Source organism: Austrofundulus limnaeus, unplaced genomic scaffold (genome assembly GCF_001266775.1).
Source record: "Austrofundulus limnaeus strain Quisiro unplaced genomic scaffold, Austrofundulus_limnaeus-1.0 Scaffold2075, whole genome shotgun sequence".
NCBI classification, from domain to species: Eukaryota; Metazoa; Chordata; class Actinopteri; order Cyprinodontiformes; family Rivulidae; genus Austrofundulus; species Austrofundulus limnaeus.
Window position 1 is genome coordinate 4,212 of NW_013954477.1, and position 9,507 is coordinate 13,718.

At 41.0% G+C, this 9,507-nt stretch overlaps 1 protein-coding gene across 2 annotated transcripts; it reads left to right on the forward strand.

Annotated features, from left to right (window-relative positions):
- The first annotated feature begins 558 nt into the window (after positions 1-558).
- LOC106537000 (GATA-binding factor 2) lies at positions 559-7,676 on the forward strand. 2 transcript variants are annotated; one of them, XM_014034363.1, is made up of 6 exons: positions 559-668; positions 781-1,164; positions 1,488-2,090; positions 3,354-3,499; positions 5,303-5,428; positions 7,250-7,676. In XM_014034363.1, exons 2-6 carry the CDS (start codon positions 933-935, stop codon positions 7,532-7,534), a joined length of 1,392 nt encoding a protein of 463 aa, XP_013889817.1. In that variant the 5' UTR covers positions 559-668; positions 781-932; the 3' UTR covers positions 7,535-7,676. The 2 variants fall into 2 exon arrangements, with proteins under 2 accessions (XP_013889817.1, XP_013889818.1); XM_014034364.1 differs by having other exon boundaries at positions 1,488-2,069.
- Positions 7,677-9,507: the final 1,831 nt, after the last annotated feature.

Consider the following 9,507-nt stretch of genomic DNA (forward strand, 5'->3'; position numbering starts at 1 on the left):
TTTTTTTAGATGCTCTGACGTCAGGAGACGGCGTCAAGCAGGCGGCAGCGTCCCCGGGTCCGGGTTGCACGCGCAACCCAGCACAATTATTGTCTGTCAATCACGCGAGGAGGCGGAAGGAGACAGGGAGGCAGAGGAAGAGACTTGCAGCGAACTGTGCGCCACTAAAGCATCCAAACAAGCAATAAAAACAAGACAACAACATCTGAAATGAAACAAACATGTGTGCGCAAGTCTTGTGCAGATTATTGTCACGTCTTAAAATAAAATAAAATGAAATAAAATAAAATAAAATAAAATTATAATTAAATAAAATATCCTCAACTCGATTTCTGTATGGGTTTTAGTTAAAATAAATAAATGAAATCTAAATAACCCTGTTGGATATTAAACATTAGCTGAATTGGATTTAAAATAAGTGCAGTAGAAATAAATATTTCCTTGATTCTGGACATTTTTTTTACCTAAGATCCCATGAAGGCATGAGTGTAATTGGCTGAGTCCAGCTTGATTCAGGCCCCGCCCCTTACTCCTTAACAAGCCTGGCCCCGCGCTGTCACACACTTTGGTGTTTTCAGTCCCAGCGGACACTGTTGTGAAGCTGGACCTGCAGAGAAGGAGCTGCACATCGGAGAGCAGGGAAGCAGGGAAAACATCGGCAACAAAAGGTAAAACACGGTTGTTGAACAAAACAGTTTTTTGGATTTGGTTTGATTTTTACGCACGAGAGAAAAAAGGCTGCTCCTTTTTAAATATTAAACAGATATTTGTTGTTCGCAGGTTTTCAGTGCCAAACTCCACGTCCAAAAGAAAGGAAAAGCTTTAAATAACCACCTGCTGCAAAAAAAGAAGATCTCCATTTAAAAACAATTCCTGGATATTTGTTTTATTTTTTTTTAAAAAAAGAAGAAGAGGAGGCGCGCCGGTGCGTCATGATGGATGTGGCGGCTGATCAGCCCCGCTGGATGCCTCACCACGCAGTGCTGAACGGACAACACCCGGACTCCCACCACCATCCCGGCCTGGGCCACAACTACATGGAGCCCGCGGCGCAGCTGCTGCCTCCGGACGAGGTGGATGTTTTCTTCAACCACCTGGACTCGCAGGGAAACCCTTATTACCACAACTCGGCCAGGGCCAGGGTGTCCTACAACCAGGCGCACAGTAAGAGCTGCTCAGACACGAAGCTGATGCGTCAGTTCTTGTTGTGAAACCTTAAAACAGTCAGATTTATGTTCGACTCGGTTTACTTTTATCTAAATTTGAAAATTATTAAATTAGTGTGCGCTGCGGGCTTTATGTTAGGAGATCTGATAACTGATGTTTTAAACCTGAATTACATAATCCACGAGCACTTTATTTATAAATTCAGCTTTTTTTATTTTAAGCCAATGGTTCCGATGAATCAACACGTGTTTATTTATTTGTTTGTTATTTTAAACTTTCAAAATCAGTGTGATGATAAATGATTTTTTAAAAATTCGCAGCTCGTCTGACGGGGTCTCAGGTCTGCCGGCCGCTTCTCCACAGTCCGGGACTTTCATGGCTGGACGGAGGGAAAGCAGCCTTGTCGGCCCACCACCACCACCACCACCACCACAACCCCTGGGCCGTGAGCCCCTTCAGCAAGCCCACCCTGCACCACCACCACCCGGGCTCGGCCTCGCCCGGCTCCCTCCCGGCCGTGTACCCGTGCAGCTCCAGCGCGGTCTCCGCGTCCCCGCCGTCCCAAAGCAGCTCCCAGCTGTACCCGTTTCCCCCCACACCACCCAAGGACGTGTCCCCGGATCCAGGAGCCGCGTCTCCCCACTCCTCTTCCCCATCCTCCTCCTCCTCCTCCTCAGCCGTCAGGATGGACGAGAAGGACTCTCTGAAATACCAGCCCCTACCTGAGGTGATGAAGATGGAGGAGTCGAGTCCGCTGAGGGGCAGCTTGACACCCTCCACCCACCACCCCATCCCGACCTACGCCCCCTACTCTCTCCCGGCGGCCCACGAGTACGGCGGCAGTCTGTTCCACCCGGGCAGCCTGCTGGGCTCTCCACCCGGCTTCAGCTCCAAGCACAAAGGCAAGGCCCGCTCCTGCACCGGTGAGCCGAACATAACAGTTCAACATGATCAAATAATAATAATAATAAAACATAAATAATTCGGCCTGCACTGGACACAGAGGCTTTATAAACGATCTTAGATTTTAAAATATGTTCTCAACATTTACATGGTACAAAGATGCGTTTGTTGATGTGGGACAGATTTGTTCACAGACTAGTTTTAAATAACACATTTAACAGTCAGATCTTTTTGTATTTCTTTAAAAATGTGCTTGTCTCGCTTTGTTTAAAAGTAATCTAAGTAAAATAAAATAAAATAATGTCATAGACTTTTAATGTAATCCAAAAAATGTAAAAGTTAAGAAATTGTTTCATTTATTGATAACACCTCAGCATCTTTACTGCAGCTTGACGAGAAATAGAAACATTTAGATATAAAAGTAATTTTTATAATTAAAAAAACAATATTTTTTTAAAGAATAAACCAAACAAAACAAAAAAAAATCTAGAGTAAAAATCTATATGTGAAAGAAACAGAACCACAAAGCTCTCATGGGAAAAAATGTTTTTAAACCTTTGTTCTAACAATGCAACAACAGATTTTATTCTACTTTATTTTGATTCATTCTAAATGCATGCTGTGGTTCGAAAATCTTATATATACATATATATAAATAAAAACTCCTAGTAATAAAAATATTAATATTGATGACCAGAACCTGCATGAGTCACGTCTATTTACTTTGTGTTTCAATGAGTTTGAGCTGACTGCAGCAAATTGAGTCTGACCCCCCACCCAAAAAAAAAAACAAAAAAAAAACCCTTAAATATTTCACTTGAGAGTCACTTCTCTGTTAAATTAGAGACTGTTCTCATATTATTTGATTACAGAAGAGATTATCAAGTTCTGAAGATGCTTGCAGAGAAACTCAAACATGCTTTCATGAAACTGCCTATTACTAAAGGTGCTGTTTTTTCAGTGGTTGGAAACTAAAACATTTTTTTGCATTGTAATTATTTTATGAGTTACTGAAGTTTCAAGTGAAAAGATTAATTTCATTAACTTGAAAAAAAGGCTCTGTTGTGCTCTGATAATGATTGTTTATGCTGTGAACATGCGCGAAGCTCCTCTTCAGCATTTATCTCCATACTGCACGTTTTCCACACCTGCAAAATTCATATTTAATCTAATTAAAGATCCAAAACTACTGACGAATCTTATAAAATTAACAACCTGCCGCACATGAACACGAGTTGAACTCTGACACACAGCTGACCTCCTGTGTTTGTGTTGTCCCTCAGAGGGCCGTGAGTGTGTGAACTGTGGGGCCACCTCCACGCCTCTGTGGAGACGTGACAACACCGGGCACTACCTGTGCAACGCCTGCGGCCTGTACCACAAGATGAACGGCCAGAACAGACCCCTCATCAAACCCAAACGCAGACTGGTGAGTCGTCCCCCCCCCCACCCACCCACCCATTTCTGTGGACGGAGCTGAGTGACTGTGTGTTTTGTTGGAGGGCAGTAAATAAAAAGAGCATAAGGTGAGGGGTGAAGGGAGGAGGTACAATTCCTGGAAAGTTATATTTTCCCCAATCAGCTTCCGGCAATTGTGTTTGCCACTCACCTTTTGCTCCTGCAGCCCAGGCTGTGAGCCGAGTGGGGCCCTCTGTGTTGTAGTTGTTATCAATATTGCAGCTACTCCTGATACTGACACTGATAGCAGGGTCAGTGGAGCGTCTATTAAAACAGCTGAGCTGACCTTTTTATGCCTTAATAAGCTGCAGCATCACACTCAAGTGGTTCTTTGGAGGTCTTTTTCTTTTTAAAATGTGAAAGAAGCCGAACCTCAGAATGATCAGATTCCATTAAAATGCTGCAAAGTCAGAATTAAAAAGGATGCTTAGATTTAACAACTGGGTAGTTTATTATGTTTGTTTGTTTATTTTTTATCAACAAATTATAACTGATAGGAAATCAGCTGTTGTATCTTGATGCAGAAAGCGTTATTCTGATTTAGTGATGTGCACAAATGGTCATAAATACTTTCATCTTGATTTAAACAACAGGATGTCAGACATCATTGTTAAATCAGTCAAATTTAATAATGCTAAAATGTAAACAACCTCCAAAAATCACAAGTTTGCAAGTTTTTTATGAGTCAAAATTGAATTGTTTTAAAAGAAAAATGCTTTTTTGTGGGGTGGGTGGCATTCCTTTTCCCTCACAYATTAGAAGTCACTCTCGTCGCCTCCGAGAACTAAATCCTTGAAACACGGGCAGGAAAACAAGCTTGTCTGCTTCATACAAAAYGATCCTAACTTTGTTTCTGCGCCACGAACCGGGCCTGCAGAAACACAGAGACGGTCATATATCAGCTCTGGTTTCCGCGCAGCTCGGTCCGGGACTCGCAGCTCTGCAGCAGCAGAACCTCCACTTGTTTCCTATCCGGATGCCTGACCGCTCCTGATAAAGCAGCAGCACCCCCACCATCACTATAACCCCCTCCCACACACACACACACACACACACACACCCCTGCGGCTTCTTAACTACAGACCTCAGTCCTGAGTGGTCAAGCTTTCCGTCCACCACAGAGACGGAGAGGCAGAGAGGGGGAAAAAAAGAACAAGAGAAATAAATAGGTCAACCTTAGATGCTGATGTGAACCTCAAGGAACTTTTTTTTTTTTACCATTTTTTACCATTTACCATTATGATTAGGTGCAGGTTATTGTTGAAAATGTATCAGAAATTGAATTTAAAAACACCAAAGGTCACTAAAACACCCTGCATAAATAAAAAATCCCTTATTTTAATATTTAGGTTCTAGAGATTAAAAAACTTAACCAACTTAAATATCAAGAACAGCAAAGATTAGTTATTATTTTGCTGGTGATGAAAAGAAAATTACCGTACAGTTTTTGTTGCAAAGACAGCAAAGATTAATCTTTTTTGTTTGTCTGTCATTTCCATCAAAGTAAATGAGTTACAGTGTTGTTGGGTAAAACCAAACTTTTATCAGACATTTTGACCATTTTCTTTTGCTTTTAAATCTCCTCATGAACTCTTGGAACAAGCATCAATCCACAAGTGTCTACTGTTTTTGGAGTCCACATTTTTAAATGGGATCTTCACACCACTCCATGAGCGAAAAATTCTGTTTCCAACGTATAAACCTCTAAATGCAGAAAGTGTTTATTCCTGCTCTCACACTGATTAAAGCTGAATCTTTGTTCGATCTCTCACAGTCTGCTGCTAGACGGGCGGGCACCTGTTGTGCCAACTGCCAGACGACCACCACCACCCTTTGGCGGCGCAATGCGAATGGCGACCCGGTGTGCAACGCCTGCGGCCTCTACTATAAGCTGCACAACGTAAGTGTCTGACCTCTGACCCTCAGCGTGGGGGTAGGTAGAGTGTTGATCATCAAGGAAGAATGTGGAGGAGAAACACAGAGAAACATTCTCCTCTCAGACTCTGTGGTGTTTAATTCCATCAGGGTCACAGAGTGACTGAAGTGTCTCTTTAGCATCAAGACTAATACTTGTGATGATGATTGAATTAACAAGTAGCACTTGTCCACTTACAGTCTGACTGTTCTAAAGAAAGCTGCTGAATGAGGCAACAGATGAGTGACTGAATAATTGAACACATCTTCATCCTTGATAGTTACYATGAGCACTGATTTATACTGGATCAGTGTCACATGTTGTAGCTCAGTGAGCATTAACCAGTGGCTCACAAGCAKTTAACTCAAAAATGAATTTCATACTGATAAAAGTCAAGTCTTCTTTCTGCTCTGCAGCTGAAAATGAAAAGAGGTTTATTGCTTTTTATCACCAATATTAGACTCATCAGTCAAACTCCATTTATTTTATGAGTAGAGAATATGGAACACACTTGTTTTTTAATTTTTTTAAAACTTTTTTAAACCTAAAAGCATTTTAGTTTAGATCAGGGCTGCCACGATTAATCGATTAATCAACAACTAATCGATTATTAAAATAATCGATGACTAATTTAATAATCGATTAATCGTTTTCTTTTCTTTTTTTTTGTTCTTTACTTTGTTTTTCTCTCCAAACTGCTTTGACACCTTCCACTGCCACATCTGCCTTTCTGTCMTTGACACACATGCACAGTAGTGGTAACTGGGGTAGGCCGTGGACGTCACAAGACATTATACAGACAGGCTCTGGTATCATGGCTACCCAGCAACGGAGCTCAAAAGTGTGGGATCATTTTAAGAAAATGAAAGAGAAACCTGTGCAATATCTGCAGAGCAGAACTTGCCTTCCACAGCAATTATTTTTAGTTAGCATATAGCTAAAATCTAACCATGGTTATATACTACACATTCTCACTCCCATGTCGTCACATATTGACGCTTTTCCAAGGTTCCCTCTACGTCCGATTTTGACGCGCCGGGTACCCCCCTCRCGTCAGTCCTTGACGCCCGCGGCTTTTCCAGGTTGCGCCACCAGGGGTCTTTGGGTCGGGGGTCTGAGGTTAACATGAGGGATCAGGATTAATGGTTAAGTTTAGGTACTGGGATCAGGGGTAGGATGTCCATGGTGAATATTAGGTAATTTCAGGCTTTGGAACATGTTGACGTGAATTTCCTACATTTTCTAAAAATGGTTAATTTTAGGTACTAGGGTCAGGGACAGGATGTCTAAAGTGAACAAAGGTAATTTCAGGCTTCGAAACGGTAGTTTTTGCGCATTTTCTACACTTTCTGAAAATATGACAACAGATTTCGCCCCATCTCGTCAGTAACTGACGTGACGGGGGTACCCGCCGCGTCAAAATCGGACGTAGAGGGAACCTTGGAAAAGCGTCAATATGTGACGACATGGGAGTGAGAATGGGTTGTTATATAATAGCAGCTGCATTCTGACGTGAAAAACTGTATGTTTTATATTCAATTAACGTATGATCTGATTAGTCGACTAATCGAATAAATAATAGGTGATTAATCGATTATTAAAACAAACGTTTGTGGCAGCTCTAGTTTAGATACAAGGAGATTATTTGCAGTTGTGGTTTTAAGTGAGAGATGTTTTTCTCTGCCTGGAATGGATCTGCTTCAGTTATTCTTAATCTGAACTCCCACGTTTTTACATTTGATCATGCTTCTGTAACACCCCTTCAAACAACGTCTCTGACCTCTTCGCCCATTCTGTCCCTCGCAGGTGAACCGGCCCCTCACCATGAAGAAGGAGGGAATACAGACTCGTAATCGGAAGATGTCCAACAAGTCCAAAAAGAGCAAGCGGGCCTGCGACAGCTACGAGGAGTTTTCCAAAAGTCTGCACGACAAGAGCTCCCCCTTCTGCGCCGCCTCCCTGGCGGGCCACATGTCCATGGGTCACTTGCCGCCTTTCGGCCACACGGGGCACATGCTCCCCACGCCCACTCCCATACACCCGTCGTTCGGCCACCCGCACCACTCGAACATGGTGACGGCGATGGGCTGAGGGGCCGAGAGGATGGGTTTCCTTATGTTTAAAGACATGATTACACAAAAAGGGGCATAATGAAAGCCAGTGTGTACAGTGTTTCAGACATGCGGCACGTGTGTCTATAACTTTGATTGTCTTTTAAATTTTTTTTCCGATACTTCTGTGAGAAGAGAAGCCTTTTCCTTTATTATCTATAGGTACCAAATCTGATGGAGAAACATTCGGCTTCCTGTCAGGCCAGGCACGCACTTATAAACACAAAAAATGTCTGAGTTTTGTCCCCACGGACAGCCTGACCGACTGCAGCGAGGTTCAACACGTGTTGAACAGGTTTATTGTAACTGTGAATATTGTAAAAGTGTGAGACCAAAGGGTTGTGTCCCCCGACCGATAAAACTACCCTTTACTACTTAAAAACATGCTGGGATTTTGTTTTTGCTCATGGACACTTTTTCCACGAGAGAGAGAGAGAGAGAGAGAGAGAGAGAGAGAGAGAGAGAGAGAGAGAGAGAGAGAAAGCAAAGCAAAAAAACAAAAAAGGTTTATGGTTTATAATCTGACACTGTTTATTATAAATATTGTTATTGTAAGTAATATTGTTATTCAGATAATTTATTTTCACTATTTTTTGTGACTATATGACCTGATTTCTAATAGGGATGATGTTATCCCAGTTATGAGAATATTTTTAGCTGAAGCGCTTTGTCTGAGCTGGTTGACATTTATACTTTAAGAAATAAAGAAATTAACCTCTGATCTTTTTCTGTTTATTAAATATCAGGTGAAATAAAACATGCGTTAAATCTGAGAGGGAARCTGATATATGACCAGGTTTGCAAGTAAAATGGTTGATTTGGGAGATACAAATGAAAACAGAGAAATCAAAGCAGCAACAATTACAGGATATAGTTTCTTAMAGTTTTATAAAACATTATTAGGATGCTCTTCATCCTCACTGGAGCTTCTTACTCACACAATCTCCACAGTTGATTTTCATAAACTACACACACATTTCACACAATTAAAAAATGTGAAAAGATGTACATTCTTATTCTAAAATCCTTTTTGCATAATGGCAGACTGCGGCCCTGTTTACATCTTAATTTCTGGAAACATTAGCATTTTTTCTGTGTGGATTGTGGGAAAAGTTACACAAGAAATGTTCTTGTTAAATCTGTTGTTTCAACACTGATCTGGTGCTGTGAGTTTGTATTAAAACGACACAGAAATATGCACAATTCAGTCCCAAGCATGAAAAGTCTTTGTTTGGACTGAGGATGARGTTGATGTTGGAAAAGGTGAATAATACAAACATCAGTCTGCAATTCCTCCATTATTACTGATGTTAATCTCACTCAAGTGCAGAAAAACTGACTGCAGCTCATGCCCACATGGGATTTAACATCGATGTTGGGTGTTTCCAAATAGATTTCATAACAGCTGAACGGCAGCAGAAAAGCTACAGCTTAACTAAAACACAATTTGGTGTAAACTGACTTCACTTTCTTGACTCTTTTTTAATTCACGTTGATCAATTTTCACCTTCACATTAATTTTCAATAGGAACTTTTAGAATTAGCTATAATCACAATCGTTCAAATTGTAGCATCTATCACAGCAGCAAGTTATTTCAGAGGAAGTTAGATCTGAATGCGGAAACCTCCGAAAGTTACCTTGTCAGTTATTTACCACTGATATTTAGTTGCATTATTTATCATACAGCTGAGATAACCTATCCATGTCATTATTTACCCAGAATGCTTTGCGTGTCATTAAAATGGCTCCGTCTGTGTTAAAATATATATTTTTTAATTATAAAAAAACTAAACAGCCTACAGTATTTTTACAGTCTTTATTTTACAGTTAAAATAAATGTTTATGAAATATCGTAGATCCCTCAAAAGGCAAAGCATCCAAGGTCAAATGCAGATCATCGYCAGTTTGAGGTTGGATTTGATTGACTCCAAAATGTAATTAGCTCTAAGTAT

Coding starts and splice junctions, on each gene's coding strand:
- LOC106537000 (XM_014034363.1), top strand. CDS start 933: ATGATGGATGTGGCGGCTGATCAGCCCCGCTGGATGCCTCACCACGCA. Junction 1,165..1,487: donor GTCCTACAACCAGGCGCACA/GTAAGAGCTGCT, acceptor AAAAATTCGCAG/CTCGTCTGACGGGGTCTCAG. Junction 2,091..3,353: donor CAAGGCCCGCTCCTGCACCG/GTGAGCCGAACA, acceptor GTTGTCCCTCAG/AGGGCCGTGAGTGTGTGAAC.